Genomic DNA, 15409 nt, shown 5'->3' on the forward strand with positions numbered 1-15409 from the left:
GGATTGTGTGAGGCCCAATGAATATCTGAGCGCTATGTGAGAGGCTCGATGGCACAGCTGTGACCAAAGTGACTAGAGGATAAGGGAGATTTTGAATCTCTGCACACACTTTTGGACACTGGACACTTTTGGATTGTGTGAGGCCCAATGAATATATGAGCGCTATGTGACAGGCTCGATGGCACAGCTGTGACCAAAGTGACTAGAGGATAAGGGAGATTTTGAATCTCTGCACACACTTTTGGACACTGGACACTTTTGGATTGTGTGAGGCCCAATTAATATCTGAGCGCTATGTGACAGGCTCGATGGCACAGCTGTGATCAAAGAGACTAGAGGATAAGGGAGATTTTGAATCTCTGCACACACTTTTGGACACTGGACACTTTTGGATTGTGTGAGGCCCAATGAATATCTGAGCGCTATGTGACAGGCTCGATGGCACAGCTGTGACCAAAGTGACTAGAGGATAAGGGAGATTTTGATCTCTGCACACACTTTTGGACACTTTTGGATTGTGTGAGGCCCAATGAATATCTGAGCGCTATGTGAGAGGCTCGATGGCACAGCTGTGACCAAAGTGACTAGAGGATAAGGGAGATTTTGAATCTCTGCACACACTTTTGGACACTGGACACTTTTGGATTGTGTGAGGCCCAATGAATATCTGAGCGCTATGTGAGAGGCTCGATGGCACAGCTGTGACCAAAGTGACTAGAGGATAAGGGAGATTTTGAATCTCTGCACACACTTTTGGACACTGGACACTTTTGGATTCTGTGAGGCCCAATGAATATCTGAGCGCTATGTGACAGGCTCGATGGCACAGCTGTGACCAAAGTGACTAGAGGATAATGGAGATTTTGAATCTCTGCACACACTTTTGGACACTGGACACTTTTGGATTGTGTGAGGCCCAATGAATATCTGAGCGCTATGTGACAGGCTCGATGGCACAGCTGTGACCAAAGTGACTAGAGGATAAGGGAGATTTTGAATCTCTGCACACACTTTTGGACACTGGACACTTTTGAATTGTGTGAGGCCCAATGAATATCTGAGCGCTATGTGACAGGCTCGATGGCACAGCTGTGACCAAAGTGACTAGAGGATAAGGGAGATTTTGAATCTCTGCACACACTTTTGGACACTGGACACTTTTGGATTGTGTGAGGCCCAATGAATATCTGAGCGCTATGTGACAGGCTCGATGGCACAGCTGTGACCAAAGTGACTAGAGGATAAGGGAGATTTTGAATCTCTGCACACACTTTTAGACACTGGACACTTTTGGATTGTGTGAGGCCCAATGGATATCTGAGCGCTATGTGACAGGCTCGATGGCACAGCTGTGACCAAAGTGACTAGAGGATAAGGGAGATTTTGAATCTCTGCACACACTTTTGGACACTGGACACTTTTGGATTGTGTGAGGCCCAATGAATATCTGAGCGCTATGTGACAGGCTCGATGGCACAGCTGTGACCAAAGTGACGAGAGGATAAGGGAGATTTTGAATCTCTGCACACACTTTTGGACACTTGACACTTTTGGATTGTGTGAGGCCCAATGAATATCTGAGCGCTATGTGACAGGCTCCATGGCACAGCTGTGACCAAAGTGACTAGAGGATAAGGGAGATTTTGAATCTCTGCACACACTTTTGGACACTGGACACTTTTGGATTGTGTGAGGCCCAATGAATATCTGAGCGCTATGTGACAGGCTCGATGGCACAGCTGTGACCAAAGTGACTAGAGGATAAGGTAGATTTTGAATCTCTGCACACACTTTTGGACACTGGACACTTTTGGATTGTGTGAGGCCCAATGAATATCTGAGCGCTATGTGACAGGCTCGATGGCACAGCTGTGACCAAAGTGACTAGAGGATAAGGGAGATTTTGAATCTCTGCACACACTTTTGGACACTGGACACTTTTGGATTGTGTGAGGCCCAATGAATATCTGAGCGCTATGTGACAGGCTCGATGGCACAGCTGTGACCAAAGTGACTAGAGGATAAGGGAGATTTTGAATCTCTGCACACACTTTTGGACACTGGACACTTTTGGATTGTGTGAGGCCCAATGAATATCTGAGCGCTATGTGACAGGCTCGATGGCACAGCTGTGACCAAAGTGACTAGAGGATAAGGGAGATTTTGAATCTCTGCACACACTTTTGGACACTGGACACTTTTGGATTGTGTGAGGCCCAATGAATATCTGAGCGCTATGTGACAGGCTCGATGGCACAGCTGTGACCAAAGTGACTAGAGGATAAGGGAGATTTTGAATCTCTGCACACACTTTTGGACACTGGACACTTTTGGATTGTGTGAGGCCCAATGAATATCTGAGCGCTATGTGACAGGCTCGATGGCACAGCTGTGATCAAAGTGACTAGAGGATAAGGGAGATTTTGAATCTCTGCACACACTTTTGGACACTGGACACTTTTGGATTGTGTGAGGCCCAATGAATATCTGAGCGCTATGTGACAGGCTCGATGGCACAGCTGTGACCAAAGTGACTAGAGGATAAGGGAGATTTTGATCTCTGCACACACTTTTGGACACTTTTGGATTGTGTGAGGCCCAATGAATATCTGAGCGCTATGTGAGAGGCTCGATGGCACAGCTGTGACCAAAGTGACTAGAGGATAAGGGAGATTTTGAATCTCTGCACACACTTTTGGACACTGGACACTTTTGGATTGTGTGAGGCCCAATGAATATCTGAGCGCTATGTGACAGGCTCGATGGCACAGCTGTGACCAAAGTGACTAGAGGATAAGGGAGATTTTGAATCTCTGCACACACTTTTGGACACTGGACACTTTTGGATTGTGTGAGGCCCAATGAATATCTGAGCGCTATGTGACAGACTCGATGGCACAGCTGTGACCAAAGTGACTAGAGGATAAGGGAGATTTTGAATCTCTGCACACACTTTTGGACACTGGACACTTTTGGATTGTGTGAGGCCCAATGAATATCTGAGCGCTATGTGACAGGCTCGATGGCACAGCTGTGACCAAAGTGACTAGAGGATAAGGGAGATTTTGAATCTCTGCACACACTTTTGGACACTGGACACTTTTGGATTGTGTGAGGCCCAATGAATATCTGAGCGCTATGTGACAGGCTCGATGGCACAGCTGTGACCAAAGTGACTAGAGGATAAGGGAGATTTTGAATCTCTGCACACACTTTTGGACACTGGACACTTTTGGATTGTGTGAGGCCCAATGAATATCTGAGCGCTATGTGACAGGCTTGATGGCACAGCTGTGACCAAAGTGACTAGAGGATAAGGGAGATTTTGAATCTCTGCACACACTTTTGGAAACTGGACACTTTTGGATTGTGTGAGGCCCAATAAATATCTGAGCGCTATGTGACAGGCTCGATGGCACAGCTGTGACCAAAGTGACTAGAGGATAAGGGAGATTTTGAATCTCTGCACACACTTTTGGACACTGGACACTTTTGGATTGTGTGAGGCCCAATGAATATCTGAGCGCTATGTGACAGGCTCAATGGCACAGCTGTGACCAAAGTGACTAGAGGATAAGGGAGATTTTGAATCTCTGCACACACTTTTGGACACTGGACACTTTTGGATTGTGTGAGGCCCAATGAATATCTGAGCACTATGTGACAGGCTCGATTGCACAGCTGTGACCAAAGTGACTAGAGGATAAGGGAGATTTTGAATCTCTGCACACACTTTTGGACACTGGACACTTTTGGATTGTGTGAGGCCCACTGATATCTGAGCGCTATGTCTCAGGCTCGATGGCACAGCTGTGACAAAAGTGACTAGAGGATAAGGGAGATTGGATTGCTTTTAAAAAAGCAGTTTGCAGAGCAGTGGGTAAACAGCAATGCCAGCCTGTCAGGAAGCCTTAAAAGGCAGCCCAACAACCAACACCACTGATACACCACAATATAGCCTCCCCTTGCACTGCACACACAGTGACTGGTGTGTTGTGCAGGCCAAATTGCTAGCAGCAGAAGCAGTTTTTTTTTCTTCTCAGCAGGACATAAAAAAAAAATTGGGATTGCTTTTAAAAAAGCAGTTTGCGGAGCAGTGGGTAAACAGCAATGCAGGAATGTCAGGAAGCCTTAGAAGGCAGCCCAACAACCAACACCACTGATACACCACTATATAACCTCCCGTTGCACTGCACACACAGTGACTGGTGTGTTGTGCAGGCCAAATCGCTAGCAGCAGAAGCAGTTTTTTTGTCTTCTTCCCTGCCTAACGCTCTCCCTACAGAATCAGCAGCAACCTTTCCCTATACTGAGATCGGCAGAAGTAAGATGGCGGTCGGCGTGCACGCCCTTTTATACCCCCTGTGACGCCCACCAAAGCAAGCCAATCACTTGCATGCCCTTCTGAAAGATGGTGGTGACCCCTGCCTATGTCATCACGTTGCCCACAGTGTCCGTGGATCCTGATTGGCTGAAAAAGAGCGCAAAACAAACTTTTGAAACGCGACTTTGGTGCGTAAGTCGCCGACCTCGTGGCCGACCTCATCCTAGGGTCGGGTTTCGTTTCATGAAACCCGACTTTGCCAAAAGTCGGCGACTTTTGAAATTTTTCGACCCGTTTCGCTCAACTCTACACAGCATATTTTTGGGCATATTTTTTTAAGTGGCTCCACTTTGAAAAATAATGGAAAAACTAAAAACTGCTTTAAAGAATTGCCCTATCTGTTTTGATTGAAAAAATGAGTGGCTTTTCATATATTTAGACTTTCGAGCTTTTTTTTTTAATGTTTTAGCCTCTCTAAAACGCTAAGCATTTAAAAGAATTGACATGACAATTCATCAGCGGAGGAGAGAAAAAAATCTGATCTTTGTGTGATACCGCTACCTGTAGGTGAGGATAAACTGGAGGGCTGGACACTCACCTGGGCGGGTAGTGAGTGGCACAACTCAGTGGAAAAGTGAACTTGATTCAAGTATATGGCTGCTGATCCAGCCGTTGAACTCACACCCAATGGGTGGAGGACATACTAAATGAAGGGAAAGAGAGGGGTGGTGGATCAAACGTGCTGCCAATGCCGAAAGTGGTTGTAGGCGGTGAGGATAAAAAGCTGTTTATACTCTCAATGCATTTCACAGAAAAGTATTCTGCCTGAAGAAAGAGCAAATTCTACTCCGAAACACGTGGGAACAATAAACAGGTTTTTTTATTCTCACTGTGTAGATTCACGTTTGTGAGCAAATACGGTGGTGTAAAAAAAGTCAACTTCAGGAAACGACCAGAAAATGCTACAGTATAAAAAATGATGGAGCTTACAAACTGCCAGAAAATACCGGAAACAGGAGTGATCCTTTCAGCGTTGTCCACCTGTAAGATGTGTTTTGACCACCCAAAAAATGTCGTTTTACCAAAACCTAAAACCAACATAGTCTAAAACCATCCTTGCATTTTTTGGTGATACAGCGTATCACGATATTACATCATTGTTAGAATACCCCTTTGAAGCTTAATGCATGTACTTATTTTAACACTATTTTTAAACATTTTCTGCAAAAAAATATATAGCACAATACCTTAGTAAATATAATGTGAGTCTTAGTTTTCTAATTCTTTATTTTTTTTATCAAATATATTTTAACCCCTTCACTACCGGAGCATTTTTCGTTTTCCGCTCCTCTTCTTTCCAGAGCCATAACTTTTTTATTTTTCTGTCTATATGGCCATATGAGGGTTTATTTTTTGCGGGACGAGTTTTACTTTTAAATGACACCATTTGTTTTACTATGTCGTGTACTCGAAAATGGGAAAAAAATTCCAAGTGCGGTGAAATTGAAAAAAAAGTGCAATCCCACACTTGTTTTTTTCTTGGCTTTTTTTTTTGCTAGGTTCACTAGATGCTAAATCTTACCTGCCATTATGATTCTCCAGGTCATTTCGATTTCATAGACACCAAACATGTCTATGTCCTCTTTTATCTAAGTGGTGAAAAAAAAGTTTGCTTAAAAAAAAAAAAAAAATGTGCGCAATTTTCCGAGACTCGTAGCGTCTCCATTTTTCGTGATCTGCGGTCGGATGACAGCTTATTTTTTCCATGCCGGGCTGACGTTTTTAATGATACCACTTTTGTGCAGATACGAGGGTCGGCGATGAGGTCATTTCCGGCCCAGCAGCTGGAAATGCTATTTAAATGCCCGCTGTCAGCTTTGACAGCGGGATTTAACTAGATAATAGGCGCGGGCGGATGGCGATTCTGCTCGCGCCTATTGTGGGCACATGTCAGCTGTTCACAACAGCTGACATGTTGCGGCTTTGAGGTGGGCTTACCGCCGGAGCCCACCTCAAAGCGGGGGACCTTACCGATGATGTACTATTACTTCATCGGTAAGGAAGGGGTTAATAAATGAAACTTTTGCTGTTTGACCTTACTCTGTACAAATGGCTACAAATTCCATCCAATGTTTTACAATGACAGTCAATAAATATGCAACTTTTCAGGAATAGTGAGGTGAATTGACGCAGCAGCCATAGTTTTATCACTGTCATTGTAAAGCCAGTACGCCGGGCATTATAAAGCATTATTAGCATAGCCGAGATAAGGTCAGCGACATTTGCAAGAGGATGCAACCTTGGGACATACTCTTTGCAACCCAATTGACACACAAACTAATGATGTTAGGTTTTCCCATTCCACTGACTCTCTGCTGACAAAAGTGCCAGAGAATTGATGAATGTATTTGTCTCTATTTTAGATGAATTTACTTTAACAATAAAAACTAGTTGTGGTAAAAGAAAAAAGACACAATACACTAAACAATCCCTACTCCTCCCACCTCCATGGTGACCTGCCTTAGCTGATGATTGGCTGAATGAGCATTTCTTGCCAATTGTGATCAATCAAGAAGGGACCAAGAAGTAGAGACTAGTAATGTGCAAGCATGCTCGCCACTGCTCGATACTTCATCAAGCATTCAGGTGCTGATCGATTACCAAACAGCGTCAAGTACCGCATGGTGCTCGAGTGCTCGGATTCCTATAATCACGCAGTACTGAAGACAGGAATTCCCCTGCTGGGAGTGCAGGGACTCTTCCATCTGCTGGTCTCTCTCTGTCACTCTCTCTCTGCTTCCCTCTCTCCTTTTTCTCTCTCTATCTCCTCGAGTACGGGTCTCCCAGAAAAATGCTTGACTACTTCATTGACTTACATTATGCTCAGTATTTGAGTTGAGCACCCGAGCACTGTGACGTGCTCAATTTAAGTACCGGACACCTGAGCAGATTAGCTCACTCATAGAGGCCAGTAGGGACTGGGTAAGTAATGAAACAGGAGCCATAGGGGGAATGGTGAAATTGATTATTAGCTAGATTTTTTAACATCCTCCCAATACAGCCAATTTTTCATTTTTTGCATCTCCGATTTTTCTCCCTTTTTCAGAATCATAGCTTTTTATTTTTCCAACAAATTAGTCATATGAGGGTTAGAATTTTGTGAGATCAGTTGTAGATTTGAATTACACCATTAATTTTGCCATGTAAGGGACTGGAAAGCACGAAAATAACTTACAAGTGTGATGAAATGGAGAAAACAAAATTGCAAATTTGCTTTTGTTATTTGGATTTTTTTTTCTTGGCATCTATTGTGTGGTAAAAATGACTTTAGCATGGCTCTGCAGGTCAGTATGAATTACAAACTTGCCTGCAGTTTTATTTATTTTAGTGGTGAAAATTAATTAAATTTTTAAAAATATTTTTTTCATTTTTCTAGTGATAGACCTATGTGAAGACTTGCTTTTTAAGTGGCAATATGTTACTTGTAATAATACTGATGATTTGATTGTTTTTTTTACTGCACTTTTGACCACAATTTTGATTTTTTGTTTTCACTTTACGTTGTTTACCATGTCAGTTGGTAAATCGGAATTTTTACAAATGTGGCAATTTCAAATATGTTTACTTTTTTTAATTCTCTAATAGGGGGGAAAGGATAGTGGTTGAATTTCTTGCACGTCTTACACTTTAAAAACTTTCTTCACTTTTTTTATTTTTTGCAAATTTTTTAGTCAACTTAGGAGCTTGAACTTAGGATCATCCAATCATTTTTCCTGTATATTGCAATACAACTTTATTGCAATTTATAGATAAAATACCGGTCTCCAGTGTGGCTATTTCTGTGGCTGGGTATCAGAGGAGTACCAATGAGGCACTCATGAGGGTCTTCATCTGCCTTAGCAACAGATCAGTACTCTTGGGGACTGATGGGCACCATGAAAGGTGCACTCCCAGGACCCCATATCTTAAATGTTTGTTGCCTTAAATGCCTAATATATTGCTCATACTCCAACATAGTGAATGGAAGAACTACAGTTGCATCCGGGCCCTGGAGTCCAAAGTCCCTTTAACCCTTGCAAAATGGCCAATACTATTAAAGATCCATAATAGTTAGGGACCCTGTTGGAGATTTTGCATTGAGGTGCGCGAGCGTCAACTTGTGACATCGTGTGTGCCTCCATGTTTAAATATTGGCATCCTTCAATTTTTGTCTTATTTTTTGCTTAGAAAAATTAATTCCTGCATCATGGCAGTTTATAGTGTAAAGAGCTTTTTTTTCTAATCATAAAATGTAACTATGTTGGAGTTTAGGAATGTTTGATCAAAATGTAAAATTTATTTGGGTAATAAATAAAAATTTCTTACCCCGACAGGTCCTTTTATCAGGAGATAACTTCATCAGATGAGGACAGGCACAAGCGGCTGTTCTGTTAAAATTTATCAAGCACAAATGAGAACATGGACCCTTTCCGGTAGCAACTGCGCAGGGATTAGGAGCTGAAAAGACAAATAAAAAAATCCAGTTTATATCATTCATCTCACTTTTTTATTCTCCTTTATTCAATAATATTGCAAACACAAGGCCGAGCAAGTAATATTTAAGTTTTTTTGCATCGTAGAAATTCATAAAATATTCTTTATCCTCGTTTCTATAAATGGATGCAACAATGTATGTTATTTTGCGTTTGAGTTATGAGAAAATATAATTTTACAGATTCTAGCTGCATTGATAATGTTCGCGGCATCCACCCAGGAAATTTTGACAAAATTATTCCTTCTGAAACATCAGTCACTATGTTTTGTTAAAGACACTTTCCGGTTTCAGTTTTATTTTTTTAATAGACCAAATTTGCTATTTCTTGATATTATTAAATGAATGACAGAAAAAAATGGAAGAAAATGAAATATATTTTGGAGAATGTTGTGGACCTGCTCTGTGTAATGTGCAGAGAGCCCTGCGCAGAGAGAGGGAGAAGCGTCTGACTTACTCCCCTCATTTACTGCCAGTGGTGTGAACCTCTTTTATTTTATATTTATGATAGTGGGGTTATCTTACATTGTAATTCTGCTTTCTGATGTTAAGATTACAGCACAAGCTAAAAAAGTAATGTCTCCAAAACAACAAATGTCAGCCTGTCTTAGCAGAGAAAGTGAAAACTGCAGTATTTCAGGTTTCCGCTTTAATATTGACAGTTGCAATGACAAACAAAAGCACCAGAATTAAACGATATTAACATAAGAACAAAATAAACAGTTTCTGATTAAACATTCCTTTTAAATGATATTTTTTTTAAACAGACCTTACTAAATGTCTTTTTTTCTCGTGGTATATTTTAATGGGGTTGTACAACCTTTTAAAATCGATGTCTTATCCCTAGGGCAGGCAATAGAGATGGGCTGATCAGCAGGCAAAATACCATTTCGCCTGTTTGCACATTTTTTTTCCAGAAAATCTGATTCACAGAGAAATTATTCTTCACAAATTTAATGTTCCTTATTATGCCCGGTGGTCTCGACAGAGCAAAATAAACGTAATTTATTAAAGATAAAAAAAATCTTTAGAATTACATCTCTCCATTCCCTCCACTTTTCTCCAGCTGTCCAGTCATTGCTGCATCCACTGTTCTCCTGTTGATCACACTGGAATCCCCTGGCCTTTCACGCTGAGTCAGGACTTCTGGCTTTCATGGGGCGCTGGAGCATGTGCAGAACCCTCCTTGGCAACTCAAGGTTGGGACTTCCCTTTTGGGTAAAGCGTATTTTTGTAATGTTCAAGTAGAAATCAATTCCACTCAAATTTATTTGCTCGTCTCTAGTAGACAACCAATATTAGACTAATGGGGTCTGACTATTGACACCCCCTTTTTGTTAACTATTTGAAAAGGCTGCGGGGCTCACATGAGTGATACAGCCTCCTACGTGTTTACAGCAGCGTGTGGGACGGTTCGTACTTGCTTGCTTTCCACTTTTCATATCGGAGAAACAAAGCATTGCAGCATTGTCCTACTGTCTTCAATACACTGAAGCCTCTTCAAGGAAATGACAGGAAGGGTGCCGAAGTATGGATCTCCACCCATCTATTATTGATAGCTGACTCTATAGATAAGCTATCAATTTAAGAAAAGCTGGATAACCCCTTTAAGAGATGACATAGAATTTGCATTCTCTTAAATGGGCCGTCCCGTAACATCCAGTGTAATTGAAAATCAGGTGGTGCAATTCAAGTGATCACTATCGTATCGTTATATGGTAGCCTTCAAATGCATGACATGGAAAAAAGACAGCACCTTTAAAGGGAGCCTGTCATCAGGTTTTCCCCATATTAAGTACGGCTACCACCATTAAGGCCTCTTTTACAGCATATTAGAATGCTGTAAATAAGTCCCCAATCTATTCTGCATATCCCTAAAAGACTTATTATATTGACAAATGGTGCAGTCGGTCAGTTGGGCGTCTCTGGTCTTGATCCGTCACATCATCTCTTCCTTTGATTTCTGTCCTCTTTTTCTGCTTCGTGTAGATGACACGTCCTACGTCATCCACACAGTGTTCCACAATCACACTCCTGTGCAAATACACTCCTGTATGCCCTGCTGAGTACTGTAATGCGCATGCACCAGTTAAGGCCAAAGAGCACCGATGACCAGTGAGTAAAGCCAGCGCATGCGCACTACAGTGCTTTGCTCTGGCCTCGGCAGGGCAGAGAGAAGTTCGCTTGTGCACGAGCACAATTGAGGGCAGTGTGTGGATGATGTAGGATGTATCATCCACATGAAGTGGAGAAGGAGGACGGCTATTGGAAGATGAGGAGGCATCGGATCAAGACCAGAGATGCCCATCGGACTGGCCTGCGCTGTGCGTGGGTATAATAAAAGGTCTTTTTTTGGGTTCTGTAGACTGAATTGGGAATTTTCATCAGCGTGTCGTAAAAGAGGCCTTAATGGCGGTGGTTATATTTTATATGGGCAAAACCTGGTGACAGGTTCCCTATTAGCATGACGGGAGTTTTCTCTTGAGCACTTCGTTACTCCCAGATTGCTAATTCATTTGTTGCACATTGCTAAGAGTAATAAGAACAGAAAGTGATCGTTATTACTAATGCCAACTTAAATGATCCTTTCCAACATGGAAAACATCATGGATCTGAACAGGGTCAAATTGGACTTCATTTAATCTCAATATTTTCATTTTGCATGCTTATTATTCACGTGATAAAATTTTATTTTTATATATACACATTGGGTTGAAAAATTATTTATTGTATTGGACGGTACAGACACATTAAACGTTTTTCTACATTGTCTACTATTATAACAGATCAATATGTTCTTCAGATTCAGAACCATAGGTGGAAAATATAATTACTATCTGTCCATGTGAAGCCTCTTTATAATTTATTGGACCAGCAGGTGTAATGATATTGGACGCTGGGTGGCCATGCTGTTGTTGAACGCTTGTCAATTTAGATTCACTATTACTTCGATGCGTTGGGACCGTTGAGCCTTTTGCAACTTACAGTTTACTTTATTGCGGTTACGGCAATTTCCTTTAAATTCTAATCTCGGAATGATGGTAATTTTTGCTATTCCTGTCTCTATGTGTTTATATTTGTTTTCAAAACATCACATTATCCCATTCTAAAGAATGACGGCTTCCGAGGAGGAATTCTTAGGGAACTTGCAAATTACTGCATTAAATACACAAAAACGTGAGCTGTCAATGTAATAGGAACTGGAGCTTAATCAGCGAGCATCATTAAGAGATCACATTTACCAGATCCGTACCATGGTAGGTAGCTTCTCCTATAACGTTACTTTAAGCTATATCATTAGTGATGTGCAATGTTTACGTACACTGAATAGTCAACCATTTTTTTCTATCCTAAACCTATAATTATTTTCATGGAGGTTAAGGGTTATTCTCCATTGGGAAAATTGTTATCTAGATATTTGATAAAGGAGTTGTCGGGGATGGATTGTTACGAATCTGCAACTCAGAACTAGGATAGATGAGGGAGAAACTGACCCTGCACTAGGACTAGGCTGAAACCCTACGATGGAGAGGGTGACCTATTCCTTGTGAATAGATCACCGACGTTTCCTAGACTAAACTCAAATGAAGACCTATAGGTAGGGAGAAGGGAATCCCTGAAGAGTCTAGGGACTGGGAAAAAAACAGGCAACCTCCCAGTAGGAAAATAGAGGAAGCTGCAGAAAAAAATGGAAAAACAAAAACAAAACTTGCAGAACTAGAGATCCCAGAACTGCACAAAATCACACACAAAAAGCAAACAAGGCACCTAGCCAGAACACTAGCGGATTAATACTTTTGTCCAGCAAGGACTGGGAGGCAGGTGCTGGGTAATAAAGGATGATACAATCACCTGACCTAAGACAAACCCAGCACCAGAGGAAAAAGACCAGCAGCCTGAAAACCACAACAAGATGACGGATGATCAAAACGAAACAGATTCTAACATGGATTTCCCATAAGGCCAACCTAGGCCACGGCCTTGGGCGCTGAGGTCAGAGGTGTATATCCAGTGGAAATAGCCTGATATTTACAAATTTTTCAGTGTTATATTAAAAAGGCCATATAAAATTCAGTTTTTTTCATTTGCATCCATATACATTAAATAAATTGAGTGGTACATTTACGTTGCCTGTCTTTACAGCTTGCGCTGTCTTGCTCAGTCACAGGCAGAAAGCATTTCCTATTTCTCTCTCGCAATCTGAGCTTAAACCATGTGTTAAAGGAAAATCTCAAATTAGTGTTACATTAGTGAATCCAAGTGAATCATTACACTCATATTGCTTGAGATCTACCTTTATACTACCATCATAGATTCACACCACCGTTTGAAAAAGCAGTAACACGAAACGCGCGTCAAGTGCCTCTGAGAGGGCTGAGAGAGACGTGACTACCTATGGGTAAGCAGGCTTTACTATCCATTGCAGCAAATGGTTTTCGTATTTAGGACATATACGCTGTTTAACACTTCTTACCAATCTCTTGCTGCCTTTAATCACATATTGAGTATTTACTCTTTTTCCTGCATCCCCTTGTAAGACTCTGATTTTCCCTCTTCCCTCTTTGCCTCCCTTCATGTCTCCTTCACATTTTCCTCAATGTTTGTTGTTTATTGTGTATTGTTACAATCTGTATGTGGTACTTTAATAAAATTCATGTTGTATTATTTTTTGTTGTATTTTTCTCTATTCCATTTTATTCTTAATCTGTAACATTTCTGGGAGTATTCCATATAATTATTTCACCTTGATCTTATTCGGGGAGAGCAGTACGTTATAAGCTCTCAACCTTAATACATATTGTGCTTTTCTGATTTCTGTTTCAGTACCATCATAGATGCTGGAAAACACCTTGAAAATTATGAAACCCAAAAATCAGGAACTCGAGCAGAAGTTGGAGGTATACTCATCAAGCTGCAAATACTAGGAACAGTGTTGATAGCACGGTTTTGGGGAATGGTGTTGCTCAGATTATACCTAGTGAGCAAGTATGTGCAAAATGTGGAAACTGATGCTTTGGAAGTTGCCAATGTTCTCCAATCATTAGTAAAGTTCTTGATAGAACTGTGAGGACAGTTTGATTTGTATGAGGAAAAACTTCTTAACATTTCTAAAAAGTTCATTAGCGCAATCAAAAGAGTTAAGATTCTCATGAAACGTCACTCTGAGACACATGGTGGTAAAGGTCCTTTAAGTAGGCATGACAACTTCCAAATAAATATATTTCTAATCAACTTTTTAAAGGAGGGAGAAGAGGGTGCAGAATTATGTACTTTGGCTTAGGGTATAGAAATGTGTAAATAGGGCCAAGGGAGTTGCAGATCACTGGAGATTCATCCTATGGGACCCTCACCGATCCTGAGAACAGGGCTCTGAAATGTCTTGTTAAAATGAAGTTATGGCTTCAAATGTATGCCACCATTTATTATCTATGAGACTGCCAGAGATAGACAATGAGAGGCGTGTGATCACTGCTCCATTCCATCTGAGCATTTGAGAACCTAATTCTTGGGATCTGTAGGGATCCCAGTAGGTTGGACTCCTAGTGATCAACAATAATCACCTATCCTTTGGCTTCCCAGTGGGAATAACTCTTTAAGTCTTAAAGAACTCCAATCAAATTTCCACTTTATGAGCCTAGTCTTACTGTATCACTTCTGTGGAAACATGATTAAATGTTATTTCCAACTGCACAAGTTAAGTCATTGAATTAAACCTCAAATAAAAATTGACCATATGAACCTGAATAATGTAAAAAAAATGGCCATAGATGCCTATGCTTATGTGTTTTTGAGTTAACCTTATGAGTTCCTTAAGGTCTTGTTTAACCAATGGTTGTACAGCTTTGCAGAAATCACAATGTCTTGAAAGACGAGATAAAAGTCCTCTTTATACTTTTCTTTAATTTATGGCTTGAAGTTTTGAGGAAATTACAAAGTCATGAAAGTCAACATATAAGTTCTTACGGAGTAGTGTTTTGCAACTCTAAGCATGCTCTGAGCGGTACAGGTTGTAAAAGTGTACTGAAAGTTGTAACTTCACAGGAACTGGATATCATGGAGAGGATGTTTAAAATGATCTATCATATGTTGTTCTGTCGGAGAATGTTATGCATAAGTCCTGGAACTGGGCCTTGCCTCTCTTGCTCCCCCCACCCTGGACTGGTAAACTCTGTTGTTCTTCAAGTCAAGCTTTACAGATGGTCTAGATTGATCACATGTGATCATCTACCTGGGCCTATATAAGGCTCACTAAGACACAAACTTGTGTCGTGGTATTAAGAAATTAGTATTCCTGAGTCCTGTCTGCCATTGGCTTCCAGTACTACGTGTCTGCAGTCTCCAGGACCTCTACTACCTGTCCGCAGTAGCTCTGCTACATGGCAGCGGTCTGCAGGATGTCTTCTATCTGCTTGTGACTCCCAGTACCTCAGCTATCTGTTCCCAATCTCCTGTCCACCTGCAGTCTTCAGTTCTTCTGCTACCTGTCTCATGTGTGCCTCACCTGCCTGCTGCACAGACAGTCATTGGCCTATTTGCCCAACCCGACCTAGGGA

The 15409-nt window shown here is 41.4% G+C and overlaps 1 protein-coding gene across 1 annotated transcript in view; it reads right to left on the minus strand.

Moving 5' to 3' along the window:
- The window catches only part of LRP1B (LDL receptor related protein 1B), a 1871059-nt gene that overhangs the window by 560096 nt on the left and 1295554 nt on the right, over positions 1 to 15409 (minus strand). The window contains exon 28 of the mRNA XM_073545568.1: positions 8690 to 8821. Within this exon, the coding sequence (XP_073401669.1) occupies positions 8690 to 8821 (132 nt within the window). The remainder of the gene's footprint in view (positions 1 to 8689; positions 8822 to 15409) is intronic.

This window comes from Dendrobates tinctorius, unplaced genomic scaffold (genome assembly GCF_039654945.1).
Source record: "Dendrobates tinctorius isolate UK_male_01 unplaced genomic scaffold, ASM3965494v1 ptg000143l, whole genome shotgun sequence".
Taxonomy (NCBI): Eukaryota; Metazoa; Chordata; class Amphibia; order Anura; family Dendrobatidae; genus Dendrobates; species Dendrobates tinctorius.